This window comes from Limulus polyphemus, unplaced genomic scaffold (assembly GCF_000517525.1).
Source record: "Limulus polyphemus unplaced genomic scaffold, Limulus_polyphemus-2.1.2 Scaffold693, whole genome shotgun sequence".
Taxonomy (NCBI): domain Eukaryota; kingdom Metazoa; phylum Arthropoda; class Merostomata; order Xiphosura; family Limulidae; genus Limulus; species Limulus polyphemus.
The window spans coordinates 442,449-454,952 of NW_013666303.1; the positions used below are offsets into that span (position 1 = coordinate 442,449).

Sequence of the window (12,504 nt, forward strand, 5' to 3'; positions counted from 1 at the left end):
CATTATACATTTATATATATTTATTATTTTTATTATATTGACTTTTCAGCTGTGCCTGGCTAACAATACACAAGTTACAATGACACGGCACACTTGCTCTCATGTTACCACATCAAATATTATAAAACTGACCTGTAGTATTTACAAAATGACCTGTCTTAGCTGTATTTTAGTGGACTAGTATTTTGTAAAATACAGTCACATTTCAATTATTAAAAATTATACATGTATATAGATTATTACTATTTACAAATAAGATCTTAAACTTATATTTCTTAAAACATAGAACACTAAATAATGAAGTAAAGCAAACAATTATCTCTTCTAGTTACGACCTTCATACTCGGTTGCTGTTTGTCGTAGGTTGCTAAGCCTTTTAAAATTTCGCACATGGAGGATATGAAATAAAATACATTTTTAGGTTTTATATATACATGTATATTTATAAATATCTGAAAAGAAACGTGTTGTAAATATTCATTATTACACTATGTTAAGTAAATCACCGTTACATTATAAATATGTTAGCTTTTATATTTTAGTATCATAAATATGCTGTTTATTAAAAATAAGAAAAATACTTGTAAAATGATGTGTGTACTGATGTATAAAATAGAAAATCCAGATACTGCTCCTGCTGTATTAAAAATATTAAACAGCATATGTTCATTGCAAGTACAGTATAAGATTTTAAAAAGAACACTTGTATCCATCAACCTATAGGTTTTAATGTTCCTTATTTATTTTGAGTAAAATATGAAAGAACCATATATATATATTAGCAAGTCATTATAAAATATATAAACTTAAGTTAATGTTTTACGACATACCCCGATTCAGGTAATAAGTAAACTCCAGCATCAACACTGAGACTTGGTGAAGCCTTGTAAACTGTCTGAGGTTTAACATTAGTTGCTGTCTCTTGTGCATAGTTATGTGCACTCTGCAAAATAAAATTCCAGTGAATTATGCATATTGTGCAACCAAATGAAAAACATTAAAATTTGTGCACTTTAAAACTTCAGGGATGTATGTGATGTTGTGCAACATTCTTTACACTCAAGTAACATATATTAACATTTTTATTTAAATTTAAATCACATAGCCTGTAACATATGAATGTTGTATATATTACGTAACAACAGATGGAGTTCAATTTGATATTAAAACACAAGTGTAGGTTTTATTCATTTCATACCACAAGATCATGGATTGTTGCAATCAGAATTTTCTGAATTTGAATTTATCACACATCAAAATAAACAAAATCAGCAAGTTTGTATTTTAAAGTCAATGGTTGAAAACTATGATTCACAGAAACAGGACTTGTCACCTTCTTACACCCAGATATTACTTCAAGCTTACATACATGTACTAGTTAAAAATCTAATATCATACTAGTATTCAAAAGCAACTGTTTAGTGAAATATCTTTTCATATCCTTGATGATAATTTTTAAAGGCAGTTTATTTTTCAACATACAGTTTCACTACATCACACTAAGTTTTTCAATGTTTAACCATTTAAAGGTCATAAAAACAATAATTATTTTCTTGCCAATTCAAATGCATCAACCAAGACATTAATGACTGTACATTGTTTAAACTAAATACATTTCAGTGTTTAATTGACACGGCAAGATACTAAAAGAGAGAAATACAACACCATGTGCATCTACACTACAAGTTCCATTTCATCTGTGCACAAGTATATGTATAAACTACTATATTTACAATGAAACTGATATGAACAATGCATTTTGTGTGTTATAAGAAAAAACTTAAAATGCAACTTCCAAATCATTATGAAATTCGGACATTTTTTAAATTGAATTTCATTAATACCCTTTTCCGATATTTTCACAACATATAAAACATATGCATATAACACACACACAAACAACTTTCAACCAACTTTATTTGGGTTATGATTTTAAAGTCACATTGAAAAAAAGGGGGGGGATTAAAAAGTGGCGCAAACTCTTGGTCTATAAAGTTACTTCAAACACCCACCTGAAACAAAGTAGTGTCAGGTTGTACATTTATGGTTTATTCAAGGTCAGACACATTTACCTTATCAATTAACTTATCAAGAGAAAGTTCACAAAGACAAGCATATGCTAAATCTTATTCACGAAGCAGAATATTGCTTAAACATGGCAGAATAACTTATTCAAGTACATGCTCAGTGTAATGAAAAAAGAAAATAGTATGGAAAACTTCCACTATGTGCTCATTAATTCTAAATTGTTCCATGGAGATAAACATGCTAAGCAATCTCACTAAACACTTTGATCAAATGTTTAACCTTACAGACACATTTCTTACATTACACAGCATTTAGTAAAGCTGAAATTTGCAAATATCATTAGAAACTCCACATTATACTAGATGTACTTCAGCAGGGTCCCCGAGTGTTCTGTTTCAAGAGTAAATAAAAGTTTAAATCAAAATTAAGAGTAACAAATATATTTATTTCTTGCTCTTCAAGTTCGTATGTCATGCTGTGTTGTAGCCTACAGAGTGCATAATTCTTCTTGTGATTCACGGCATGTGCATATTTCACTTACATCATAAAAGTACAAATTGCAACATGAAGCATCCCTTATGTGACATCATTTTAGTGTCTACTGATTGACTGGCTGACAGACAACACACTACTGTATACTGGTGATAGTGGTTAAAACAGGTGACCCCTCCAAGTAGCCTTCGGTCCCTTTTGGGGAAATTAGTAAATCGTACTATACTTACATTTTCTATACCACTGGAGACATCACATGATACAACTGTGCTTGTTTCTCTATCTGCTCTCTCCACAGAAGCCTTCTAAACAACAAAAATGTATTCAGGTTTACTATTAAGGGAACCTACAATGGTTAAACAACATTCTCTTATAATTCAACAACTTTCATGCCATTTCTGATGTAAATAAAAAGCAAAATCTCAACTTGCTTTAAACTTTATTTTCTCTAGAAGTCTCTACAGTTCATGCATGTGAAAATTCTTCACTGTCATAGTTAATCTGTTTATGTTTCCTTAATGTTCCAAATATATTACAAAATTATTATATGTAATAATATGGCTCATAGAAACTTCATTATTTAACTATGTGCACAGGTGGGCATCAAAGTGAACTTGCCATGACCTTTACAAAATCCATTCAATGTGGTATTATGTATTTGATTTCGGTTATCAACTATTTGTTTTACCCTACCTTGCTGACTTAGCGACAGCTTGTGGGAGAGGAGAGTAAATATTGGATACACTATACAGGAATACTACTAAAGACTGCAAATATGGAATTTGGAGGTTCTACAGGCTATTCAAATGCAACATGCAAACTACACAATGGACAAAAGTATTTTTATTCTTCATATGAACAGCACCTTACACTCGGACTTGTCAGAGTATGTATCTGACCGACATAATAAATTCAAGACACATCTTAAACAAATACCTTTGTAACAACTATGATTTTTTGTGTACAACAAACTGTACATTTTATTTAAAGCTTTGCTATATTTTATGCAGCTACAAGTAGAAAATTTGGAATTATGGGCAACATTCCTTCTCACATACATGGTCGGTCCGATGGACCGACCCCTCTTCACATCCAATTAACCAACACAAGTTTCTAAAGCAATTTTCATAGCATTTTTGTAACATAGGTACTTTGGGTTTCTTATAAATGTCTGTTTATATACTGTATCATGAGTGCAAGTTCCACAATGATAGCCCATCTTAAATCTACTCTTGATATTCAAACATTTATTCTGAAACAGTGTACTTGTAGCATTGTAGCATGTGAACTCAAATGTTAAATGAGTGAAAGATAGAACTATAAAAATTATATTACTATTTAAGCTTTTAAGCAGAATATGAGATTTATATTAAATACTTTGAAATAGAATATAATGAGGGATATATTTAGGCTATGAAGTAAGAAGAAAGCTAACTATACTGTTCAGAACTAAAAAAGTAACATATATATAAGATGAGTTCATTAGTTTGTAATAAAAGTAGTAAGTTATCAATGTTATAAAACACTCAAAATCTAAAGGCTATGATTAGAATGCACTAATTATCAATTAGATGATACATATGACAATAACTCTAACTTCTTGGCTAAATATTAGTTGAATACTTTCAAGAAAAACCTTTCTTAAGTACCAAACTCAAAAATGTACCAAGGTAAACTACAACACACACACGTATGTCATGCCCAATACTTCTACTAAACTAATAAACCTATAACAAGGTAATATATTTTAAATAGGTCAAATAAAACAGGCTCCAAGGAAGTGAAATTACAAACTTGCATAGCAGAATAAAAGTTTAGATGTTAAAAAAACACTGATATTCTTTAGAAGACATTTATTTAAAATCTGTTTGAACTTTGTGGAAATGTAGAACTTAGCATTTTATTCTTGATATAGAAAAAAATAAGACAAGTCCAAGTTCAATAACCTAAGCTGAAAGCTACAAAATTAGACATGTTGTATTATTTAAACTTTAAGCAATCAAGCACCAAATTGTTGTATACCTACAGTCTCAAATGTATTTAATTTTTTAAATTCAATATTCTTGAAGAAATTCTCCAAACAGAATGCATGATATTATCTTCATGAAAAACAGTGTCATGCTTACAGTATTTGTCATTCAGTTTATGCAAGTTTGTATTACATAAAATATTAAAATTATGTTTCTACCAACATGCTGATGTCACACAATTTATTTTCACTTAGTCTAAAACTTGACAATTTATCATGAACAATATGCATGAAATATGGATTTCATTTTCTTAGTTCTAAACACACAAAGCAAACATATATAGTCCCCAAAGATAAGATATTCAACATACAGAAGTACATTTCAGAACAGAAAGAGGATATGTTATGTTGGTCTAGTAATGCTGTTAATTCAAGAAGTGTGATTAACATAGTGTATAAGCTCATTTTCTTTTAATTATAGATAGACTTATGTAACTTCAATATAGTTCAGAATGCGAGTGTCTATATGAATTAATTTTAAAAAAGATGCAAGACCATGTCACATGTTTGTATTCTTGTCCCTACAATTTCTACATCTTAATGGTAAAAACTAAACATTCAATAGCTACAGGCATACCAAACCAAAACAAACTGGATTCATAATTCAAAATGCTGGTAATACATTTATTAGTTCTAATATTATATTCAACACTATTCCTCTTTTACAATTTTTTTTTTAATTATTTGGTCCTTTATCATGAACAACTATTTCTTGCCAACTTGGAAAAGGAATCAAAGCAATGTCCAGTTTGAGAAACATATCTAAGTGCACATACAGTATAATAGTAAAATAACTAAAAGTAGCTTTACAACAGCAAAATAAATAACAGCAATGTTCTGAACTTCACAACTTTTGATGGTCTCTAGATCAAGCATTCTGCATGACCATAATAGCCAACTCTAGCCTCTAACCTAAATCACACTAGCAAAATTTGGTCAATGTCATTCTTCAGAAAAAATATGTCGTATGGAACTGTACTATATGATGAAGAGGTACTCAGTATCTGTTCTAAATGTAACTTCACGTTAATGAATATGTGAAAACTAGTAAAGGTTTAAAACAATTCTAAATCTCTTACTTGCAAGATCTCTGCAATTATGTGATATACTAAACATCACACCACTGATTTTTGTTTTTTTATGCTTTTAAATATTTATATACATAAAATTAACTTATCAGAATGTACTATACTAGCTAATACAATCTATTAATTCATGCTATAAGACAAGAATTCAATGAAACTAACTTTTCATTTTAAAAGAAATTGCAAATTTGTGACTTTATACAAGTTTGAATTTTTTGGTTTCATAAACATTAATTAATTGTATCCAATATTACCTTGCAAATTAAACTTTCATTTAATTTTTAATCCATATATAATCTTAGCATTATTTTTTAGACGGAATATTGGAAGGTTTCAAAGCCCTGGATAATAAATTATGCTAATAGAAAAAACAAAATGTAAATAAAAATTTAGTTGTCATGAGTTCAAAGATATTGTAGATTCCTATCCATAAGAAGTCTTAATTGAAAAGAAGTATATAAATAACGTATGACAAAAGATTCAAGATTGTTTTCTTTCATCTTCTAATACTACATTTTATTAAGTATCCTTTCCAAGAGTGTAAGTAGAAAATAAATACCCAAAGTATGGAGAACCTGGGGTGCACCACAATTAATGGAGGTTTAGGGCAGAGACCCAATACAAGAGGAACTATTGGATCAATTCCCACTTCATGCTCTGTGATTACAGAGAAAGCTACCTCTTAACCTTTTTTTTTCTATTTTAATTTTGATTAGGAAATATTTGCTTGAGAAGAAGTCCTTTGTACATGCATGTTCATAAAAGAAACAGAGCCTTTGCTTTTTATCAGTAAGTTAATGATAGAGTGGGCAGTAATTATAATACTATTATCATCAGTGAATGAAGTTTGTTTTAAAATCTTGCATGATGGAAAGAGCACTGTAATTAGCTAATTTGTTTACATGATTTTTTAAAAGCATATGTTATACACATGTACCATACCATTCACATTTAATACAAGCTATATCACCACCACTTCCAAACATTATAAAAAAACATGCATAAAGACATCATTTATTTATAAAAAAAAATAGAGAAAATATTCCACAAAAATAAGGATGAAGCAAAGTGAAACATCAGCAATATATTTATTATTAATATTCTTACAAAGTTACATATTTTAATAACCTATAAGAACTCTCTTCTTAACAATATTAAAGCAAGTTGATTCTTCTAATGTGAATCTTTTTAGATGTAAGCAAAGGAAAAGAAGCATGCAGGTACTGGCACTGAAAGCTAAAGCATGTTGATAAATTACCACTTAAGAAGTGCTAATAAAACCACTGAAAATAAATGCAAGCTAGTACATTACATGCATACATGTTTCATTCCACTGATGCATGCTTTGTTGTTGTTTTTTTTTACTACCTGAATCATGTCCTCTTTGCTGCAATGAGATATGTGAAATTGTATCACGTCCGACTTCTCTTTCTCTAGCTGGATCACCTTCTCACGTCTTTTTGACAAACAATCTTCTCCAGAATTGCTCTCTTCTCTACCTTTACTTACTCCTTGTCTTAAAACTATTTTGATATCCTGTAAAGATTTCTTTGGTGACAGCCTTACTAAAAAGGACCGATCACTCACATCAGACTTGCTTCTTTTTGGATCCTGACAACTTCCACATTTAAACATTTTAGTTGTTATATTCCTGTGAGAAATATCACTCCGTCTGTATTTTGTTTTTTGTTCTTGACTGCATGTACTACTAACAACCACATTTGTTGTACATTCTTGTTCTGAAGAAGCAATACACTGTTCTTTACTTCTCATGACCATTTCTAAGGACTTTTTTCTTTCCCTTTTATGTACATCTGATGGGTGACTTTCAATACTACTCTGAGAAAACTCTACAACACCAAGCGGTTGTTCCTTTTGTTTTGGTGAGCTTCGCTTACATCTTGGCGAGAATCTTTTAAAAAATGTTGTCCATGTACTACCAAATGATTTCTTTTCAGAAGAAAATGACATGTCTTGAGCATTACCAGAAGGCATGGTGGATGATTTTTGAATGCAGTGCTTTCCTTTGGGAGAGGCAGGGGCACTCCGTGTTGCAGACATTGTTACTGATTCTGATGAAATACACTCAAACTTTTTTAAACAACAGACAGATGATGATGTGCAGCTTAAGGCTTGAGCATAGCTTCCAAGACGATAATGTTGAAACTTGGCATAAAATACTAAGCCTTTATACACCTCTAACTGCTTTACAGTTTTGATTTTTTCTTGCTGGTTAAGTAGGTCACTCTGGCTCATACTGCATTGCAAACATTTTTATTAATTTACTCATCAATTTCCATCACATCTTATTACAAGTCCACTCAAACTTAAGAATTTAAAAATAAACCAAGTGTTGAAAAATTCAAACACAAACCATTTAATACATTAGGCTACAGGTGTACAAGATGAATATGTATGAAGCCTTTCAGGCTGGAATATGTGGTCCATTTAGCCTGATGAGCTTGGTACTGAAAAAAGAAAATACTAAGTGATCAAAAACTTAGTTGTAATGTTATTTATACAATCTTCTTGCTAGAACATTATAATGCTACAGTTATCAACAGAAATATTAGTATCCTAATACAGGGCAAAAGGCCTGGGTAACTGTAGCCATTCACTCTTTGAATCTTAATGGAAACCAATATAAAAAAAAAAGCTAAGAATCAATGATTTAAAAATGATTACAATCTAAAAGTGAGGCTATGAATAGCCTCAAGCTATCTTTTGAAAAAAAAACAACAACAAAGGAGTGTATATCTCGAAACACCTTGCCATTTCTCACACCTAAAGCTTTATAAAACCTCACTGTTATTGGACTAGCTAAGTTGATGAGAGTTGAGAATGCTCAAAACTGCAGTTCTAAATAGGGTCACCCTACATGAGCTTACATAATCATACATATTTTCATATCACAAAATAAAGACCTGCAAACATGTCTCATGGTTTACATTCACAAGTAGTTACTGTAAATTATGAAATTCTATTCAGTGTATGTCTTTAATCTTAAATGCTTCTATAGAAAGTCTACATAATTAGTTATTCAGTATTGCTTTTAATGTTTCAACTACAGCTATGAATTTGGTGAAAAAAGTGAAATTTAACAAAATAAGTATTTTACAAAGAATACTAAGCTACTTCATAAGAAAACCTTAAACATATAACCTCAAGATAACACCAATTTTATTAATTTTTATACCATTATGCACATATGCAGGGGGTTCAGCTGAACCCCATATTTTTGTTACGTGAAAAAAACGTTGCTTATATAGTTATAGTGCAGCTGCTTATGGTATTTAATGTTTTCTACATAGTCTACATTCTTCTGGTGATACATTAGCATTTTTTGGCTTCAAACAGTAGCATGCTCCATGTCCCTATAGCATTGTTGGCTTTTGATCTTGCAAATTAGAAACCCCTTTACAAACATTATAAGTACAGGCCTGACAATAAAGCAAGATTTTATATTACCATAAAATTAAGGATACCACAATATAATATAATACATATAGTAATCAATACAATTACAAGTTTACTGTAAAGAAGATAAAAATATCTGTATTTCATATTTAATTTTTTACATAATACATATACACAAACAGTGCAATATACATAACTGACCTTTCTAAAAAAAAAAAAAATGCTGACTGTTGATTTATTACAATAGATTATTTTATGTCATAAAAACTGGGACAAAGCTTTTTTTCTTTTTTTATTGTATCTAGTTTCTTCTTATTACAATACTTGATTTCCAAGTGAAATTATAAAAGAATATCCAAGTAAAATTCACCAACTATCCTGCTTTTTTGGGGGAAAAAAATTAAAACTTACAAGAATTATTTTTGTTGATATACATTGTATGTATATGCTTTCAGATTTGTAACTTAAGATGCTAAATACTAAATCCAAACTGCATTTCTTTATAATTTTACAAGCAGGTTAAGAAACCACCAAGCTTACTTGGTTGTGATCTCTATGTATGTGAATAAACAGGCTCTTTTACAGTGCAGAGGTACTGCATTCATCATTGGTCTTAATTAAAATACAAAAATTAATTGAACAAACAGCAGTTTTAAGACCTTAACTGAGGTTAATGATGAATGCAGTCTCTGTATGTCTTATCACATACTTAGGCCGCAACTGTAATATATTAAAAGCTATAGATCATTACTAAACATATTCTAACTTTCAAAATTATCATTTATAGATAAAATTATAGTTTTAGGGTAATTTTTCACTCAGGCAACACACCAACTGAAACAAGTTTCATTCAAAAAATCATGACAAAGTACCACAGACATTTGTTTTTTGTATTGAAGAACTATTAAATTTTTGTGTTTGTAAAATTTAGCACTTTCTTTTTTGAATCATGGCCAACTTATTTCCTTGGCTTCCCCTAACTACCACTTATGTGTTTGTTAGCCACCAATTTAAGCAATTACTAGGAGGTTTTTTCAATGTTTTAATGTGAATATTTGTAACCATTTGTAGTTTTAAATGTTTAAGCATGATATATACTATTTAGTACAAAAATGACACTGGCAATAGTTCATATAAAATGAAATTCTTAAAACAAAGACTCTTTAAAAAACAAAAGAAAAACTTGTCTTACGTAACACAAGTCTTAAAGTTTGGTCACACTTGTTCTGCACAGTCTACTCTCTATCCAGAAGTTACACTGAATGCAACTGTTCACATGCTAAGCACAATGAGAACCCCACCCTGTCTATAGAAGTGTACTTTACTAACAGGAAATAGCCAATGATATTAGTATATGTTTAATCTCCTGTCTGATCCCAACAAGCCATATCCTATAAATCTATATGCAACAGACGTGCACACACACACACACACACACACACACATATATATATATTGTTAATACCTTTAACAAAGCAAGGTATGTTAAATTCAATAATGTCCACCTAAACAAATGAATGTACATTTCACTGAACCATCTTTGTTATTCTGGAAATTGTGTAATAAAGAATGAAGTGTGAAATCAATAATTTACAATGTTGACCTCATTCTCCTCTGATTTCCTAATTTGCTTTCTCAGTCCTTATTTATCTTGTTCACTCTGAAGTGTAAGTTTTAGGATTAGAAATTATAAAAATTTAAATATACAACTTTATAGCCTGGATAAATTTATGTAAAACTTCCAATATACAGATTTCAAGAAATTAATATTTGATATTCATAGAGTTTAAAGAATTGCATTATTTTGGTGTCATTGATTAGTTTGTCCAGATATGAGTGTATATATAAAAATAATCAGTATAATAATTACTCTAATGAAAAATATTTATATAGTTTGATCTCCAATAACACTATTTTTTGTTTTATAAAAACTTCTACTCAAACTGTTTTCTGTTAAAACAGGGTTTTCAACAATCAACAACTGAACTTATAACTTAAAATTACCTTTATCTTACTTACAAATTAGGGATAATTATTACAATTCTTATATTGAAAACCAAAGCAAATGTCCCTGATTACTACAGTATATCAAAAGAGAAAAGCTAACAATGCAAAGATAGGAGAGAGAGAGAAAAATAATCATTATACTATACATAGTTATACGTTACTAACCTTTTCAAGCCTAATACCTTAAATTCCAATATTTCACCTTAGTCAATAGATGTATTAATATTTTATCATAACTTCATACATTTCTAATTATTGGAAAGACCAAATTATGTTGTTTCTTCAAGTTTTTAAGCACAGAAACATCAAAAAAAATTCAGCACTTGCCTCATTCACTCACTTAACAATTACTTACTATAGTGTGAATTAATGCCACTTTTGTATATAATTATATCTATACCAATTTGAAAATAAAATGTCAAATATGTTGCTTTACTGCTAGGTCAACTACTACGACCAAAGATGGTTAATGATAAAAACACCATTATACACACTATAGTACAAAGTTCACATTTTGGTCTGGTTTTAAACTTCAAAATAAGAGTTAAAGTACATAATATTATCCCACGATGATTATCATTAGAAATAATATCCATCACTCATATTATCAGTATATTAAACCTGTCTTCCACTAACACAATTACATAATAAATAGTACTCAACTGTTTTAAAGGTAATAATTTTATGCTGTGCAAATTATATATAAAATAATTTAACACTTAATAAATTTGAAGAAATGTTATCACTCAGGTAGCATTCTTGATTCTACTTCCTGCGTTTATCAAAAGTATATTAAATATATTATTAAAATAAACCTGAAATGGTGTTAAATATATTTCATAATGGAAATAGCAAGAGCATTATCAATAAACCATATTTTTTCAAACATGCTAATCTATATAAATTACAATAAAGAGAACATAAATTATGAAAATGTACATACCTATAAATAAATCTTCAATACACCAGTTTGATATGAATAGGTATAAATGTGTGTGTGCTCCTTCCAAACTAAATACATTTTATATAGTGTGCATAAGCAGGTGATACACAGGAAACAAATTTGTCACTGTGGAGCCAAACGTGTATTACTATGTGTGACAACTGTCAGACCATGACTCCAGGTGTTTAATGCTGTTCAATGGGCAACCCCAACTAGTAGGCAAGTTGATTTACTGTGATTCGCCTAGAATTAAATAAGGAGCAGCCATCTGATACAGCTGCTATCTCAGCAACTCTACCATAACTTCCTGTTTATGTATTATGCTCTTTAGTTTAATTTTACAGAACTCTGACAACATTAAAACATGTTATGTTCAGAGAATAGATGGACAATATAATTATTAAAATTACACCCAGCCTGAAAATGAAACTAAAATCATGTTTTTTTATACAATAAACCACTTATATGTCATATAAAAAAAAAAAATTTAAAAAAGTAAATGA

General features: G+C 29.7%; 1 protein-coding gene across 2 annotated transcripts in view; it reads right to left on the minus strand.

Annotated features, from left to right (window-relative positions):
* Positions 1 to 12,222, minus strand: part of LOC106460016 — a 24,854-nt gene extending 12,632 nt beyond the window's left edge. Inside the window, exons 1-4 of one of the 2 annotated variants that reach the window (XM_022386614.1) lie at positions 12,002 to 12,222; positions 7,003 to 8,102; positions 2,751 to 2,825; positions 831 to 943 (exon numbers count right to left, since the gene is read on the minus strand). In XM_022386614.1, the coding sequence (XP_022242322.1) occupies positions 831 to 943; positions 2,751 to 2,825; positions 7,003 to 7,890 (1,076 nt within the window). In that variant the 5' untranslated portion in view covers positions 7,891 to 8,102; positions 12,002 to 12,222. Of the gene's footprint in view, positions 1 to 830; positions 944 to 2,750; positions 2,826 to 7,002; positions 8,103 to 10,243; positions 10,337 to 12,001 lie in introns of those variants that run through there. The other variant, XM_013919696.2, reaches the window with a different exon arrangement.
* Positions 12,223 to 12,504: the final 282 nt, after the last annotated feature.